The sequence below is a fragment of the Pygoscelis adeliae genome, unplaced genomic scaffold (genome assembly GCF_000699105.1).
Source record: "Pygoscelis adeliae isolate BGI_AS28 unplaced genomic scaffold, ASM69910v1 Scaffold597, whole genome shotgun sequence".
Taxonomy (NCBI): domain Eukaryota; kingdom Metazoa; phylum Chordata; class Aves; order Sphenisciformes; family Spheniscidae; genus Pygoscelis; species Pygoscelis adeliae.
In genome coordinates, this window is record NW_008825148.1 from 102,007 (window position 1) to 120,951 (window position 18,945).

An 18,945-nucleotide genomic window follows, 5' to 3' on the forward strand; every position below is an offset into this window, starting at 1 on the left:
TTGAAACAGAAGAGCTCACTGAACCTATGTTGGTCTGGAAAGCCCTGGGTTGTCTTCCTGAACAGCTCTTACTGGTACAGTAGCCTTTATTTGTAGGGCTATGGTATCTAGTAGTTCAAGTCATACTGTGTTGGCACTGTACAAAAGTGTAACTGAAAAGCATTTTGTTTTAGAAAGTTGGCATTTAGTGTGAAATAAGAGATGGAGAGCACAAGGTAGTATATACTATCTATGTAACAAATAAAGGTCATGGTATATTAGCGACATGCTGAAAATTTTAATCATGTCTTTTAGTTATTACAAAACAAATGCATTCATGGTTTTGAGATTACAAAAAATTGTGACAGTGTATTATGGCAGTACTTACTGCAGGGTATATCTTCCTTTGGAATCACTTAGCATGACTTTAAAATTGTGTAGTATGATGGTCAAGCTAGAAGGAGGAATCCAGCTACAGCTTGAATACTAGCTTTAGTCAAAAACCAATGAAGATGTGGGAGATCAGAATGTAGTACTTGTATAAAAGTCCAGGCAAACTGTGTTACCTTATTAATGCAGCAGTTTTTGATAAATGCTAAAGCTGTTGTCCCTAGAATGCTAAGGTGTATTGTTTCACTATCCTGCATGTTCTGTTTATCAGTTCACTGTCAACAAAAATAGTAATAACGTATTTAATAAATAGGAATTAAATTTACCATTTATGTGGTCTATGCATGATTTTTTTGCAGTATGACTACAATTAACAAGTACTGTTTAATAGTTAATATGGTATTACTACAATGCAAGAATTACTGCACTACTACAACACAGTAATATTTAGTACTGTTTAAGAGCAGAGAGCTCTTTCCTGGTACATTGTTGTGAGGAACTAAGCTATAGTAAGATGCAGGTCTTAAGGCTGGAAGCTCTAGATAAAGACAGCTTGCTCTGCTTTTGTTTTGTTGACACTTGTTACAGAGCACGGGTTAAAAGGCTGTAAGAATTTCTGTAAAATTTTTATTAAAAAAAAAATAGTATGTTAACACATCAGCTAACTGAAGGAGAGGTTGAAATTATTGATGTACATATTGGATGTTTCCAGAGCATTTGAAATTTGATCTCAGGACAATAGTATGACTGTTTCTTCCACAATTAAAAGGAAAATACAGATGGTATTAATTGATCTCCATTTGCACTCTTCTTGAAACTGTTTTATGTCAGTTAAAACTGGATATGGCTGTAGCAACCTTTAAGTAAATATCTTAATATTGTCCTGCAGTACAGCTGAGAGTAAAAAAACAAAATTCTGAAAGTGCTTCCTGGAAAAAAAAAAACACGAGGGAAACTCCTGTGGCTGAAAAACAGGAGGAATACTTAAAGCAGATTCCCTGTGCTGCTGTCTCACATGTGTTCCCTATGGCATGTCTGTTTCCTGGTTTTGTGTTGCTATTTATATCTGTTGGTACTTATCAATCACTTTAACTGTGGGTTATTATACATGCAGCATCCTTTAGGCCTTCCCTCTTGCAAATAATAGTTCTAGATCCCAGTGTGCACTTGTGTTTATCACATGAGGCCAAACTTTTTGTATCTTTTTAGAAAGCTCAAATGCTTTGAGGGCATCATAGTTGTTTTGAAGGCCTTTAAGCATACAATAGCTATTGCTATATTGTGCCTGTTTTAGGTTAATAACTGTTAATTCCATGTCTTAAAGCAAAGGACTTTAAGACATTACTGGTAAGGAAGTTATTTGTGGATTGGTTTGTTTTGGGTGGAGTACATAAATGATCTGCAACCAGAGCATTGTAATTACATTTTGAGAGCTCACCCTTGCTCTCCAAGGGTGCTCTTCAAGCTTTGGCTCCCAGCTGGAGGAGGATTAGGATTCACTCTCTTCCAGCTGGTTCTGTGGAAGAGAAGGCTGTAGTTCTGTCTAAAAAAAATCGTGGTTGATAACAGATGGCCTCCAGATGGAGTACTCTCTGTAACTCTGGAAATTCAAGTGCTAAAAAATTACTTTGAACTTGATTCACTCGATTAGTGAACAGGTAAAGTAGCTCTTAGTAATAGAGCAAATGTAAGCATGTCAGAAATGTTACTGTTGTGGACAGCTATGAACGGATGCTATGAGGTGGTGCATTTAGGGTGAAATAGTGTGCAATGATACCAAGAGGCGCTCTGGCAGTATTTGGAGTAATGGTAACTTAAAGGCAAAGTTTATGACTGTGGGAAGACATCAGATGTTGTGATGAGTACCTACGTCAATGGGGAACTACTGTGGAGGAAGTGTTTTTAACGGCATTCTCTGCAACAGTTTCAGCAGAAGCTAAGTATAGGATAGCTGGTTAAAAAGGGAGAGACTAGTCCAATATGTTGGTTGGATCCCTGTTGTTAGTCCTTTCTGTCTTGGAGATTGTTGACAGATATGGAATGACACATCTCTGAAGTTTGGTTACTAAAGGAACCTTATTTACTACAGAGCTTTAAAGTATAGCCAGACAGGGAGGAGGGTGGCTGATGGAGAACGTTGCTAAATAAACAACAGCTTGATTCCAGTGTTAGCTTTGTTATGTAGCAAGGGAAGAAACAGCAGAGAGAATGAGGGCGGATAATTCTGTCCCTGCCCTTCCCCTAGTTTCCCAGCAATTTTATCTTAAGTCATAGTGGTGGCAGGAAAAACAGTTAAAAAGGTATAAATATGAAATGAAGTAATGTCATTTTAGTTGAAAGATAGGTTCTATGTTCTTAAAATAAGTACAAATATGCAATCAACAGAAAATCTGGTAAACAAATCCTACGTGTGACAGGCTGCTGAGTCCTTTGACTTCTGTCCCCTGTGGAGTAGGTGGGTAGATATGTTTTACTCCTACTTGCCTCATTAAAGGGTTTCAAACTAAATTTATCCTAATAAGTTGTGATAAGTCATGCTAGTCTCTGTTCCACCTATTTAGGTTTTGTCTTTATTTGTTGTGTAAATCTGACTTAATTTTTCTGTCCTCACCAATTTCTCCTGACTGTGCGAACACCTTTCCTTGGAACAGCTACCAATACTGCTTCAGGTATTGGATGAGAAATTGTAGCTCATTGCTTGTTTCATTGTCCGAGAATCTGGCAGTCTTTCCATTGTTACTGCTATTGTGGTAAACCTGGACTTGTAGTGAGATTGAAAAGAGGGAAAAGGGTGTCCAAAAAGAGTGACCCTTGCATAGCAAACAATCCCATTGATAATATATTTGCTTGTTTTGAGTTACATTTGAAGGCCAGTTAACCACTCTGTGGACCCATGCATGAACAATGAATTCTGGGTTGAAAATACCAAATCTTCCAAGCATGTTTCTATGAAGACCTATGAATTACTAAAACTTCTAATTATCAATACCTCTATCATTTCACTGTATTTCTGAGAATTGGATAGAACAAATTATGGATCTTGTGCAGGTATTTAGCTGCGTATCAAGTGTTATTAAAAATATGAGAATGGAGCTCTTCCTTTTTCTGGAATCTTTGCTTTTAAATCTTTATCAGCAAGTTGAGTCACCATTCTGTCTCCATTTATCCATGTGTAAAATGGAAATTATGTCAAAACTAAAGGTGTTCTGAATTATAAAGGAAATCACCATTTCTGTGCATTTCTCCCCATTTCTGTTGAACTGTCCCATCTAATCTTAAAAGTCCTGAAAAATTGGTGACAGATACAGATTTTAGATGTGTGTGTGTAGGTTTGACTTCATTTAAAATTCTTCAACAATATACAGCCTCTCCCAGGCATTAAGTTTCTCCTCAGTCTTTGGGACTCAATCCTGGATATTTAGTAATGAGGTGTTTTGATTGGAGTGCTGGATCTCTGAACTTGTCTGGACTCATAGTGAATTCCTTGAAGGTGTGCGTGGAAGGAAAGTAAGTAATTCTGCTGCTCAATGTTACAATGACTAAGCTTCAGAAGCCACTAATCATTAAGATGCATGCAAAATCTTTAGAGCGATCTCAGGAAAAAGTAGATGCACTTGCTTTGTGCTGCTACCAATTTTTTTTTAATATACATCTGAAAATGCAGTGACTGACTGCCTTACTTCAGCACAGACTTCACCTGGCTTTGTAAATTCAGGGTACCTTTGTATGGGCAGTCTCTCAGCAGCAGACCTGTTTGGAAAAGGTTTTATCTGTGCCTATTTGGGTTTTTGCCACGCTTGCTGTATAAGGCTGCTCATGTCGGAATCATCTATGCTTGTGCAGACTGCACGAGGTGCAGGGAAGGAGAATAACACTGAATGAGGACTGTGGGTCAAGAACGTGGGACTTTGTTAAATCTTACTGTCAAGAGTGTTATATTGAGCAGTCGATTTTGATAGTGAAGAATTATATGGACTTTGTATTTTCTTTTTTTTTCCTCCAATTTCATGTACAAGGTGGTAGAGCTTCAAAAAATGAGTAGGATTTGGTCCCATAGTTGCACTTGTGTGGGTATTCTGAGTAAACTACAAATAGCAGCCTTGTATCAGATAGGTATTTTTAACATGCACTAAATTCTCATTCACAGTTCCTTTTGTGCCTTCTCTGTTATCATGTTTATGTGGGCCCCTGCATTGTGTTAAATATTTTTGTTCATTCATGTTTGTTTTCTAACTGAAGTATTTTCCCTTCTTTTAGGGATGCAGGTAATGTTGAAGTAAAGCAGTGTACAGTATTTAAAGATGGAATAATTACCTATATGCACAGAAATTACTTAGGTGTTTACAAAAGTATCTTCGCCCAAGTAATTTGTTATTTTTAGAAATCAAAGTCAACACTGAAGTTCCTGATTTTTTGTGAAAACCAGAGTAACATGGAATGCAAACTGTTTCCAATGAAAGGAGTTAAGATTTTAGTTTGCTGTTGATTTGAGGGGTGCGTTTTGCTTTTGCAGCTGTGGAAGCCTATGACTTCTTAGAAATATTATTTCATCTAAAATTGAGTGATATAATCATCTGTTGCTCCTAAGACAAGCATCCTTTATTTTCTTGAAAATTAGGAAGCTGGGACAAAGTATAGGAGAGAGCTTACAGGATATAGCTTTGGGTGAAGAAAACTTTAATAACTTGAACTGCCAGGTTCCTGAATCAGTGTCAAATGAAGGGAGTTTCTTTATACTGCAAAAAAAGAAATTTGAGCCTCCCTTCCCTCCTGCCCCCGCCCCAGTTTGCAGGCAGGAAGTCTTGGCATGTGATTCTGATTGTGACGTACAAATCTTGAATTGTTTTAATCCTCTGATTAGAGGACTTGCTAGCTCTGGGAAGGTTATTTAACGATTGACTGTCTAAACATTTCCAGTTGACATTCTGTAAAGTTCTCATCACGTGCATGTCTAATAGTAAGGCAATTTCTTCAGTTTGCATGTCAGCCCCAAGTAGTATCCACATTGCTTTTTTTTGTAGGTTTCCAGATGTCATAACCACTGCATAGAATTCAGCCTGTATATACTGCATTAATATCTAAGCTATTAAAGTGAAGAGCACTTCACTTTACTCTTGTAGCAGCATTTCAGATGTTCTCTCCATTGTAATAGTCCTTCCTCAAACAGCAGCACTTATTTTGAATGTCCTTTGATTTTTCTTTTTAAATGACCCTTTTATGTTTCTCTTAGGAAGAGGTCTGTATTTCGTGCTTGTCGTTTCTTCTGTATACTTTTTAATCTCTTCTCCCTTACACTTGTTTTAATGTATCCTCATGTTGTAGGCCATCATTCTGCCATATAAATATGCTTCTTTCTTTCAAGTGAGACTCAACTAAGTGAATTGGAGACAAAATATCCATTGACACAGGCAAACATACATACATGTGTTATTGTAATAGTTTTTCATGTGTCTATTAAAATATATTTTAGCATTGCTTTCTTGAGCACAAAGAGTATTTTAAGGAATTTCTGTTTTTACCCTCAGTTGCTTCGTATTTTTTCTTCACCATACTGTCTGGAGAGAACGTTAAGAACTGTGATTTGGTAACTCAGATAGAAGAAGAAGGGTGAGACGTTCACCAGGTTTGAAAAACTGAACCCATTGCTGCCACAAGTTGATATTACTGAATAGTATTTCCCAAATTATGTTGGTTTCCCTATAAACAACAAAACTCCCATTATTTGTAAAATTACTTTGGTAATATAAAATACATTAGTTCTGATTTTATTGAGGCATGGAACTGAAGTGATTTTCTTCCCCAGCCACTGATCCAAAAGGCATGGAATCCAGGCTTTGTGATGCCCTGCTCACTGAAACATGTTTCCTCATGTTTTAGATCACTTTCTTCACGTGGTGTAGGTTGTACTTCCCCTCTGGCTTTTCTGGTTCATCTACTCTTTCCAGTAGCTTCAGCATTTGAGGCAGACCTTTGCAACAGCATGGGCTATTTGAAGTGCGGAGTAATGGTTTGTCAATTGTTCAAAAACAGACACACAAAAGAACATTACCTAGCATGAATTCTCAAAAGCCATCTATCAGTGCTCCTGGGTTATAACTTCTAGCTAAGAAACAAATGTACTGTAGTGGGGATGGTTCTGTAAATACTAGTTGTGGTAGATTCTCTCTCTGGAGGGCTCATATTCAGGATGTCTTAAAGAGCAAAGAGGGGAAAAAAAAAGTTGGTGTGAGTGTATGTGTTTCTTTTACGCTAGCTTTAATTTTACACCTACTCGATTCCAACCACAATGACTACTACAAGCAGACGTGTGATGATGGGGGCAAAGATGGTCCTGGTATCTAGTGAGCCTCGGATGGTGTTAAAATGTCTGCAGGAAGCAAAGTGCATTCAGGTTACTGACAGTGACCGCTGTGACAGTGTGGGTTGCAGAGTTGACTGTGAGTTTTGAGGAGTTTCCTACCTCACTTTTCCTAAATTAAGAAGACTACAAAGCAGATGGGTTGGCCAAAAACTGAGGTTTAAAAATTCCCCCCCCCCCCCCCCCTTTTCTCTCTGCCCCTCATTTTTCATAGGCACTTCTTTGTAATTGCCTTTAGGAAGGGGTACAGTCTGTGAATCTGTAGAGCACGTTTGGTTTCTAGACATCCTTTGTATAGTAACAACATGTGCCGAGAGGCTGGCAGGCTGTAAGACACTGTCAGTCCAATTTGTTCTGGCTCCCTCCCTTGCTGAATCTGGTGACATCACACAGATAGATGTGTTTGCGAGAAAAACAGCAGAAGGAGTTGAATGTCTGCCAAAAATTTGCAGTATGAAACTGAGCTGGCTGCTTCCAGTCTTGTTTTCACGAATCTTTCATTGTGTGCTTGATTTTTCACTTGCCAGGATGTTCTTTGCGGAACAAACACAGCAGCAGTGAAATCTCTCCATACTTAGCGTAACAGAGTCTCACACAGAAGCTTTGGAGGAGTAGCCTGATCTGAACATTCAAAGTTACTCCAATTTAATAAATTATTCTAAAACATTTTGAATTCTAGTAGAATCTTATTCTTTATTCCCCCAAACTGTAGCTGATTTGTTTTGTAAATGTGGTTAAGTGTTTGTTTGCAATTTGTCAGAGGTGGTAAATATAGGAAACATTGAAGCTGTGAAGGATAATCTTTGATCTGGTTCTTCCAAAGCTAGACAGTGTTTACATGTAGACATCCAAATTTGAAGGACTATGGGGATGAACAGGGTGTGCACGAATACTGGCTAGAAGAGATAAGAAAGACTATCTTTGACTGTACAGAGGATCTGTAAAATTCTCTTTGATTAAATAAATTGCTCATGAACTTCCTGCAGAGGATACATGAAATAGTTTACTTCTTCCCTGGAAAGTTGCATGAATGTTCCAGCTTTGCTTTCACAAGGTTGCTTTCACAAATGATATAGGATAGCCACTGTTAGATGAGGCCAGCTGTGTTTGGGGAAATTTTTTTTCAGTGAAATGATATATACTTTCTGCTCCTCCTGTTTGCAGAAAAGTATTTATATTCAAGAAAAAAATAAATTGCAAGACAGCTAATGAAATTCACTGCTAAGCTTTGCTAGCCAATAATCTCTATAGAAAAATAAGAGATAGGGAGAACCATAACAAATATAATTGTTCGTGTCTTCTAATGCTTCACGAGGAATATGCAGCTTTTATGGTCATATAAGCATTTTGTAATTACCTCAGTCACATAGCTGGAAAGCGTATGTAATCATATGAAGCTATCATTGAATCTCAAACAATTCTGATGTGAACTGCTAATACAATAAATTCCCCATAACTTGTATACAAGTCTGCAGGGGCTGTAGTAATGCTGCTTTTTTTTAATGCAAGAACAAAGTATTACACTACAACTAGTGAAGCAGAGTCATAGAAGACTCCTTGATGCAACATTGTGTGGCAGTCATGGGAGTATCATTAAAGTTTGGTTACTTGATTACTTGAATGAACTTTATTTGTAAGTCATCTTATCTTACAAATTAGGTTTCTTCTGGCTAATGTCATATACTTTGCTGCAGCTACATGAGGATTTTGGAGCTGAAGTTGGATGGAAGCATGTACAAGGTGAATAGAAGCATAGTTAAGTGCAGTTTAATGATATTAAGTGATTTGCAAATACAAATGCAGTGTAGACACGAGCAAAAGAAAAGCATGCAAGTGAAGGTGTGTGGGCTAGGAAAATAATTTTGAGGCTCATCCTTAGTGAAGCAGGGTGGCAGTCTGAAATACATCAGACACAAGCTTACTTAGTTGTACCTGTTTTTTCATGCTCACTGCTCTTTAGTGCCATGTTGTTGTTACATTAGAATCGAATTCTAAAACATTTCAGTAAAAGGATCAGCTGCCCTGCATTGCACAATGCCTTCAAGTTTTCCCTTCAAGTCAAACAGATAAAAGAAAAAATTCTTCTCTTACTCATACCAGTTACCATCCAGCAGTAGTGCATATACACAGCTGAATGAAAGTAGCTGAAATGACAATGAGAACATTGGAGTTGTTCAGTTTCAATGTAACTGCCATGTTGAAATTTAACTCTAATATCAGAATTTGAGAAAGGGAAATGTTGTTTCCTTTTTACAGCCAAGTAAATCAAAGCAAAGACAAGTGGAGATTATTGTTGTCATCATTGTTGATAAGACGGAGGTGTCTTTGCTGGCCAGGAAAGAGACTGAGTACGCTTTGGGGTACTGCTGCCTGGGGTAAGCTCTTGCTCCAAAGGAAAATATAATTCCTTGGTTAGTAGGTTATATAATTCATGCTCTGACAGACTTTTGTCAGGGAGCGTCTCTGAGATTGCCATGTTACTGACTGTATATTATAAAATACGAACTTTGTAGAGCACTTCTTACTTAAAACAAAAACAAGGACTTGACTTCTGCTGAAAGTTCTGGATTTTTTTTTCCCTGCTGTGTCTCTTCCTGTACTAGCCTTTCTCATGGAAGGTGAGGGAGCAAATTAAAGAAGCAGGAAGTGGACATGTTCTTTAGGATGTAGTGGTAAAACCTTCAGCTGAAAGGCTTGGAGAGTAGCAACATATGTTTAAAAAAAAAAAAAAGTAGGACTGCAGCTCAGGAAGTTGTTATTCTGACAGCAATCCCTTGATTGAATAAGATATGTTTATAAAAGATACTTTTATAAATCTGGTATGGTAGTCTTTTTTTTTTCCAAAGGCAAACTGCCTCATTAATGTACTAGACTTCTTTAAAGTGTGTCAGATTATATAAGTGGTTTAACTCCTAGGTTTTGATTTCCAAGAACTGTGGCAGTTTCTTACAAGGGATTACACACACACACACAAAAAGAAAATGTCATGGGTTTGAGACAGATAAAAAGAAACAATGGGTCAAAGAGTATGGTTTCCTCTTGCAAAAAAAAAATACTGTAGTCTCTCAGATCAAAAAGTCAGAGTGGAGGTCCCAACAGCATTCACTGATGCTAATAATGTAGCCTGCACTGCTGAATTGATGTTTGCTTGGTGCTCTTTTTGGGGTGTGATGGTGTTAGTGGTTTTTGCCATCAGGAGAAAGGTGGTAGCTGTAAGTGGTGTTCAAAGGGGCATAGCTGTCTGCAGTCTCTTCTGAGCTTGAATGTCTGTCAGACCTTTGATCAGATCGCTTCTAGAAATTACATTGAATGACATGTCACTTATATGTTCCCATACAATGTAGTGGGTGATATCACTGTTCATTGCTGCTGGCTTTTCTGTGCCAAAAGGAGTGAAATTGTCATCAGTCTTATTTTGCTCTGCAAAAGCTATTCCAATGTGCTCTGCATACAGTTTAGCAAGTTGATATTATTTTAAAATGACTTCTACAAAAACTAACCACAGCATTGGGACCAGCAAGATGTGAATATGCAATTGACGTCAAAGGGATTGATACCTTCAGTGGATAACAGTATCACTGGTATCTAAAATGTCTGCTGTCACTTGTGAAATGTCCATTCTTGTATGAATGAGTTGCATGTATGTGGTAAGAGATACAAATGTGTGGGCATGTGTAAGTCATCTAAAACTATATCAAACAGTACTCATGGTAGAGGCTAACGTAACTTATTTAAATGAAAATTTGGGCCAACAGGTGGATTTTGATGTAGTGTAGTAAATATTGCTTGAAGTATACAATAGGTTTAAATGCACAATATTTCTTTATAATACATTTAAACAGTCAATTTTTTATTCCTTTTACTGTCCTATTGTTCTTTGATTAATAAGTATATAGGACTGCAGTGTTTGATGTCACAAGGTTTCCCACGAGGTAGGAAGGTATTGGCAGAAAGGATGTATTTAATGCACCTAAGCTGTTAATTGTTGTTTCTTAGGAATATGTACAGAAAGAAATCTTTAGTAAGCATCATAAAGGCTTGAAGTGTTAGTAGCATCAGCTGTTGGCATATGAACTGTAACTTTGGGGGATTTTTAAATGGGAACTACTTAGGGTTGCCAAGGAGGGCATCTCAGTGGCATCATGTGGTAGGATTACCTCAGTAGCTTTTTCCCAAAACATAGAACAAATACTTGTGGAATATTTTTGCGTTTATGTTTTCGGTAATAGTTCTGTGATGTTTTGTAAGAAAAGCTGTGCTTAGGATTCTTTACCCATAATACATTTAAAAGAGCTTCTTATTATCTATACATCTGCTGGCTATGAGTTTCTTTTGTTTTATCTTTATTACTTGACTTGCATGTAGAAGATAATAGTTTATTTTAAGACTGTGCCTATCTAACTGTCAGGAATTGGTTCACCTGTTATTGCTTTGTCAGAAAGGTTGCTCTATGTTAATATGTTTATATTTCTTCCATGTATAAATACTTACATTTAGTGTCCAATTAATTTCTCAGTTATTCCTGAGTATATTAATTTCTGTAGGTCATCTATTCTTAAATAATTTTTATTGTCTGTCCTTTGAAAATTATTTCCATATCCTGCTGTTACATGAATATTGGAGCTAGACATACAATCCTAGTAATAGTCTCGATAATCTAATTTCTATTTTATATTCGTCTTGTATTTGTCTGTAATATTTAAACATATAAAGCAAAAATAGATAGGAAATATTTATTCCTTTTTTGCATTATTTACAATTTTATCATCTGCTCCCTGCAAGGAGCCTTTTACCATTCGTTTCTCCCTTCCCCTTCTTGTAGGTTGTTCTGTTCTCTTTATTTTTCTTACTTGCTGCCCAATAACAATTTGTTAATTCTTACTGTATCTTTCATGTACACCTAATACTGCTGGCAAAACTTTTACTCTCTTCTTGTCTTCTTTCACATGATTTATCTCGTTCCATGGTGTCCGCTGTGATGTTGACCAGAGGGAAGAAATCCCCTTTTCATGCTTTGCGAGGGGTTCAGTTTTTCAAACTACGTCACTTTGTCAGGGGCTGTAGTGTATAACTCCTTCAGAAGTAGTAAAGCTAGTCTCCTTCGTTTCTCAAAAAAAAAAAAAAAAAAAAAAAAAAATTACCAAATGGTGTTTGTGTTCTTTAAGTGGTGCCAAAAGTTTGAATGTCTTATCTGTGGTCATAGTGCAATTCAGTAATACAGTTAATAAGGTATGACCACATAATTAAGTCCATTTTGCTACACTTGCAGATGTTAGACCAAATGCATTCTTGATGTAATGTGTAAGGGATGGCAAAAACATCAGTTCTTACTCTGTGATGGCAAATATGATTTGCCTCGTTTCTTTGTATTGTGATGTTGGGGTACAGCCCTTCTCCATGAATAAGTAGTCTCTCCAAGCGCTACTGTGATTACATAGATAGTGGAAAACGAAATTCTTCCGGTTGTTTAATTGTAACTATATGTTGACAGCATTTCTGAGTACTTGTCTGTAGCAGTTTGATTCTATATGTCCAGATTTGCAGAGTAGGCATTTTAGGCTTATGTCAAGTCTCTGAATTAACTCATCATTTTACAGCCCTTTGAACTAAAGCCATAAATGTTTTCTTGAGATATGTAAGCAATTTAGATTGAAATTTGGTACAGATTTCAGTTCTGAAAGTAAGTTGTCCCTTTTGTATTTAGAAAAACAACATTTTGTGCGTGTTCTGGTCTATTACAGTATCACTGAGGTTAATTCTATATTCAGAGCAAGGAAGTGCTGGGGTTTTGGATCATGGTTTCTTTTTGTATTTTTGGCAGTCTTCATTCACTTAATTATTTCTGCTTTCAATTGGTAACTTCAAAGCTAACAGAAGTGTGTAGAGTAATATAAATCTTTTTGTCATAGCTTGGTTGTCATTCTTAACCCTTCTTCTGCTTCATTGCTTTTTTTTTAATACCAGATGTAAACCTCAGCATCCGATAGTGCAACTTCAATGTCACATTGGCTCTTAAATATGAGTTAAAAATCAGTAAACTGTGTCAGAAAGTAAGATTTAGCCATACATGCAAGGAAATTGATGCTGTTGAATGTCCAGTCACATTAAATTTTAACTATTAGAAAGAATAAATGTTCCTTTTTACCTTCTGTCTGAAAGACGGTTACAATGTAGTTGAGATTGTCTATGAAACTTTATCATAACCTCAGACTGAAATGAGAGGGAAGCGAATGATTCTGGGATGTGAAATCATGTTCACTGAGTCCATTTCTGGCAAAACCGCACTTGTAATATTGTGGAAGTTACAATTTGCTTTACTTAAAAGCAGCTAAAGAGTTTTTGTAAATTTTTATTTATTTTTTTAATATATATATGACCAAATATAAAGGATGATTGAACATGCCAGATTGGATTCTAAAGGATTCTAAACTTTCTTAATGCAACTTTGTGGCGGATCAAGATCATTGTATTTCTTTCAGAGAGGACCAGCAGATGCCTAGACAGGGATCATTGCATTCTTTAGTTCTCATGCTGATCTGCTTGTTGATGTTACTCAAGGAATCTTCTCTGAGCATTTTCTTATCTGAAAATGGGAATAATGGTGTTTATCTACTTTGTGTAGTATTGAAGTGTGGATACAATAGCAAAAAAAAGAACCAGTTATTATTCTTATGGGAAAGATGAAGGTTAGTTACTACCTCTTGGAACAAGTTATTATTAAGTATTCCTCAGGAAGAAGAGATTGAAGGTAAGAAGACAAGTGAATGTTTCTCAGAAGGTAGAGGGTAAAAGTAGTTCCTGAAATCTTGACTCCAAAGAAATTAAAGCACTGACAGACCCTTAATACACAGTTTTTCCCTCTAGTAAACCTCATACTAACTGGAAGCAGCCAGCTGTCTGGCACCTAGAGTCCAGTCATGAACAAAAAGAGAACAATTTATGCACAGTCAGTCCCCTCTCTGTGTTAAAAGAGGATGGGGGATCCCTACATAGCTGATTTTAGCCAACGTTACTGTGGTGACTATGGCTGGAAAGATACTTCCTGACTTCCTGTGGAAGTGAGGATGCTAGTTTCCCCCTCCCACTTGGATATTAACTATTTGTGTGCTTGGCATAACTATCTACAGTTGTCTTGTTTTCTCCCTTTCTCAAAAGGAGCAGAAGCTGGAATCCTTCAATTAACTAAACCTATGAATGTGTTTCAGACTGAAATAGTTTGATGGGCAGGTGATTTCATATTAGTTTACACTTCAACATCGTCTGGGATTTACCCAAAGGCTGATAAATACTTGTGTTCAGGATGAGGAATGTTAGGCTTTCATTCCCAAGTAGTCATTCCACACTGTGTGCCTTAATTTTGAAATAGCAAATTTTCTAAGGTGTTCTGATTGTTTCCATCTAGTGGATGTTTTAAGGAACACACCTCAGTCTGTAAGTATACTGGATCTGTACACAGAAGTAAAGAGAGAGCTTGAAACTTCCAGTTTCTATATTACTGTAATATAAACCAACCTGATTTGTGCAAGAAACTATGCTGGATATAGCTTTTACTTTGGCTTAGCCAGAGTAAAGATTCCTTGAAGTTCTTCTGGCATATACTTCCATACAATAATTAACAGTATGTGCATATGTAGCTGCATAATATACTTTGAAAAAGGTATGTCTAAAATCATTAACTGCAACGTGATAACAGCTATACAAAGAAAGTGTCTCAAAATTGACCATAATCTAACATTTTTTGTGTTTTCAGTGTTTTAAATGTGATTTTAGCATATTTTTATTATATTTTTAAATTAAATTTTGCTTACATCTTTGCCCTTAAAACTATAAATCACAGACTTGTCTTGGAAAATGCAGAATTGGATTAGAAAGAATTTGCTAGATTATGAAATCCAGCACTTTAATGTTACTGGAGATAAGGCTATCCTTTCGCTCTCACTAGTTGATCAAGTGCCACTTTAAAATAATCAGTTATTGCACTTGTTACTTCTTTGAGGTGGCTGTTGTAGAATGTCAGTCCTTTGGTTTAAAAACCTCTTGCTTATTCCAGGGCAAATGTATTCTTGGCTAGTTAATATCTATTTGTTATTTTGCTAGTGTTGTGCCTCATCTTAAATACATCTTTTTCCATAACCTCCCTGAACTTCTTCAGAGAGGGCAAACCTTTTCGTCTGCTGCTTTTGAGTGCTGAGCAGCATATTCACATAATTTCTTACAAGAGAATTTTCTTTTATTTTCATTTTTTATAACCATGTTAATAGTTGTACAGTTGTTGTACTTGTTCTATAGCACGTTTTATTCCAGGTAATGTATTGCAAATGCTTTTGACGATTGCACTACCGCTTTCTGGATACCTGGTGGGAATTTCTAAGACTGCTGTGTTCTGGGGTCATCTGTGCTTTTTTTCCACCACTGCATCACCTCACAGCTCATTCATTTGTTGACAAATTAAGGCACCAACTCTCTCTAACTTTGCATTCAGTTATGTATTAATTTATAGCTCTCTTTCCCAGCTTGTTTTTCCAAGTTTCCCCTAGCCCTGGAATTCTGTTCTGTTTTCCTTTGCACTTGGGATTATGTCTTTTGTCTTTGGAGTTCTAACTTTTATTCAGGTTACAGTTAATGCAGTATTGTGTGGTGAGAACCAAATAAAATCTGTGAGACACAGTGTATATTACATACTGGTTACATGTGATATGAATGTCTGTGTGATTTTGTGTATTACAATTCGCTACCTTGATATACTCAGTGCTTTTATTGTCTGTTTTCCTCACAGCCGGTTGCTGAACCAATTCCAATCTGCAGTTTCTGCCTTGGTACAAAAGAGCAAAATCGGGAGAAGAAACCTGAAGAGCTCATCTCTTGTGCTGACTGTGGCAACAGTGGTAGGTGATAATTTACAGTGCTGCTAGTAATAACCCATCCACTTGAGACAGAAGAGCTTGGTATAGTGACTGCTACTGACCCATACATATGAGGAGTATGCATCTAATAATAACCTTGCCACTGGAAACAGAGAAGTCTAGTACAGTGACTACTCCTGACCCATACATATGAGGAGTATGCATCTATGGCATATAATATAGTTAGTTCAGCTGAATCTCATGCTCCCAGAAGGGAGACAGTTAAGTTAACCTAACACAAATAGTTCATTTGGCTCCTGGAGGTTTCCTTAAAAATGTGGTAATGATGACCAATTTTATCGTGTTTCTCAATTCAGTTATGAAAAACTATCTTGGTGTTCTTTTGTATGTGGGCCTGCCACTTGCTATCTAGGGTATTGTTTTTGTGTTATAAGTAGATAAGAATAGAAGCACCTAAAAATAGGAGTATCTGGATAACCAAAATTCTGCATGGGAATACGTAATTGATAAAGTAATCTCTCTGTGAGCTATCTGTGAGCATTAATAGCAGAGAAATGGCTTTACTGGTATAATTTTCTCCTTTTTCTGTAGGTCATCCGTCCTGTTTGAAGTTCTCTCCAGAGTTGACAGTTCGAGTGAAAGCCTTGCGATGGCAGTGTATTGAGTGCAAAACTTGCAGTTCCTGTCGAGATCAGGGCAAAAATGCTGTGAGTATGGTGGAATATGGACTGAATGAAGAGGATATCAGTCTTGTGGATGTTGTTAAACTACAAAATAAAATCATCCTAGAGTCAAATATTTGCAGCTTTTGTTTGAGTCTGGTAGTCTTTCTGAGACCTGTGAAATACTATGATATGTCTGTAGTTGAAAACTATGTGCGTGTTCTCTGAGATGGTGACAAATTAATGGAGGGCTTGATGCTGATGCACATCTAAAAAGAGATTAACTTTATCTGTCTTCAACAGGATAACATGCTATTTTGTGACTCATGTGACCGTGGCTTTCATATGGAGTGCTGTGACCCCCCTCTTACCAGGATGCCAAAAGGTGAGGACTTTGTGATGAAAAGGGTAACTTAAGATGGTGTTGGAAGAGAGCACTAGGTAGAAAGTGCTTCCACATATTTGGTCCTCTTTTAGCTACATTTAACTTGTTCTTTACGGTATTGCTTTTCAGGTATTAGAAACTAGAGAAGGGTCAGAGCTTCACATCTGGATTTTCCACTGTCTTCTGCTTCCTGTACATTACTGTCTGTGAGGGTTTTGAAAAAAATCTTTGAGGTTTGAGGGAATAGAAGTGGTCCTTGCAGGTTAAAATGATCAGCTTCCATTTGAATGAATAGTCATGTACAAAAGAATGAGATGGGCTTCTTAAGTTTTTGAAGTCATATCCATTTGGACAGTAGAGAATCCTGGAGGACAACCAAACTTCTGTTTTCCATCAGAAAGCAGGTTATCGATGAAGATTCTTCCTTGACAGTTAGAAGAAAATTTTCCTATAGAAGATAGTTGGAAGTAGTGTAGTCCTAAGTGGAATATGGGATAAATAAATGTGTTACTTTTTTATGGTTTTCTGATAATGTGCTACGAATTGAAGAGACTTCCTGCATGGTTGTGGGAAGTTTGTCTGGGGGGGGTGTGGGGGGGTGGGAAATTAACTGGACTCGAGTTTAGATTGCTGGAACATATACATAATTTTTCTTACATGTATATGTGATAATTGGGGCCTTTGGTACTGTTCCTACCCTTTCTGTCAGAAGGCCTGGGGCCTGTAATTCTCCTTTTTGTCCTATATAGATGTCCCCTGCATTCAGTGATGGGGACTTGTGTCTTATAGGTATGTGGATATGTCAAATATGTCGGCCACGGAAGAAAGGAAGAAAACTTCTACACAAGAAGGCAGCACAGATAAAACGACGGTATGCTAACCCAATAGGACGTCCCAAAAACAGGTTAAAGAATCAAAATACAACGTAAGTCTCTCTATAAGGAGGAGTAAAGTGTGAGATTCTGTAGGGGAGTGGGTATTTCTGAAGTGTCTGGTCTACTCTGTGAGAAGATCTCTCTTACAATGAAGAGCTTTTCGTTATTTAATACAGAATTTCTGAAGAGTGCTGTGAAAGACTAGAAGTAATCTGAGTGCTTCTTTTTGCCTAGATTTGTGACTATTTGTAATAACTTGCTATTTAGTTTTGAACTACTCCTTATAGTCATAGATGAATTTTGCTGTTCATGTCAAGTCTGTTTTGCTGGATGGCTGCTTCTTCCAGCATAATTGTTTTGCTTTGCATTTCTCAAGAACCCTTTCTGATGTTTAGAGAAACTAAGTAATCTACAATAAAGCATGTGAGGTTGTTGTTTGATGTATATTTGATCTGACACTGCTGCCAGAAAATATTTGGCCCCTTTCTGCTTCCATTCACATGTTTCTGCATTTTTGGGGCACTCTATTGGGCTGGGACAGATTGTGTGGCCTCATACTAGCTTCTATGAAGAAAATATCCCAGCCAAAACCAGCGTACTTTGTCACGGTTGTTGTGGGGCAGCCAGTCATCAGGGAACTGGATTTGGGTGGGCGGGAATTCTTTGGATAACTGTTCAGCCAGAGCAATTTCCTTGAGTTAAGATTGCTGTGCAGTGCCTGTTGTGATGCAGCTCTATTGACTGTGCAGGGGACAAAACTGAAGGAGCATGTCACAAGAACTTCTGTCTTGGGCATCAGATCAGCTTAAAAAAAAAAGTTGAACTACCACTTGATTCTAACCAATAGCACCAAAGGATGTTCTGGAAAAAAAACCTTACGAAGTTTAATGCTTATAAAAACGTAGAGGGAATGTCTCTCTTAAACATCGCATTTTTTTTCAGTCTGTGTGATACCTTTGCTTAGAGGAACTCCTGATATAATTCAGAGGGGCAAAAGGAAAGCTAGCTATCTGCTATTGCTGTTTTATCTTTTTTTAATTTTTATGTCATGATTTATTCACAATTATTTTGCCTTTGTTCCATCATTTCACTTGCAAAATATATCCACAGAATTATGCACAGATGCTTAGTTTGTCTTTTTAGGAAAAAGCAGCCTATTTCTATCCTCTGTAGCTGCAAAGTTTGTAGCTAAAAACAGTCAGTTTCCTGAAACAGCAGTCGGTCTAGAGCAATCCCTCTGAGAAGTGTTAAATACTCAGTTATCTCAATGGAGTTTTAAAATTTCCAGCCTGAAAGATGGCAGCTGGTTGGAGATCGACACTGTTTTCTGCTAAGATGACCATCAGTGGTATAGGTTCTTAGCTAACTGACGCTCGCAAGTCTATGGGGCCGGATGGGATCCACCCGAGAGCCCTCACCGACACAAGTCACC

General features: G+C 37.3%; 1 protein-coding gene across 1 annotated transcript in view; it reads left to right on the forward strand.

Moving 5' to 3' along the window:
• The window catches only part of KAT6A (K(lysine) acetyltransferase 6A), a 51,912-nt gene that overhangs the window by 6,224 nt on the left and 26,743 nt on the right, over positions 1-18,945 (forward strand). Inside the window, 4 exon segments of the mRNA XM_009328291.1 lie at positions 15,504-15,612; positions 16,183-16,298; positions 16,557-16,638; positions 17,428-17,563. Of these exon segments, the coding sequence (XP_009326566.1) occupies positions 15,504-15,612; positions 16,183-16,298; positions 16,557-16,638; positions 17,428-17,563 (443 nt within the window).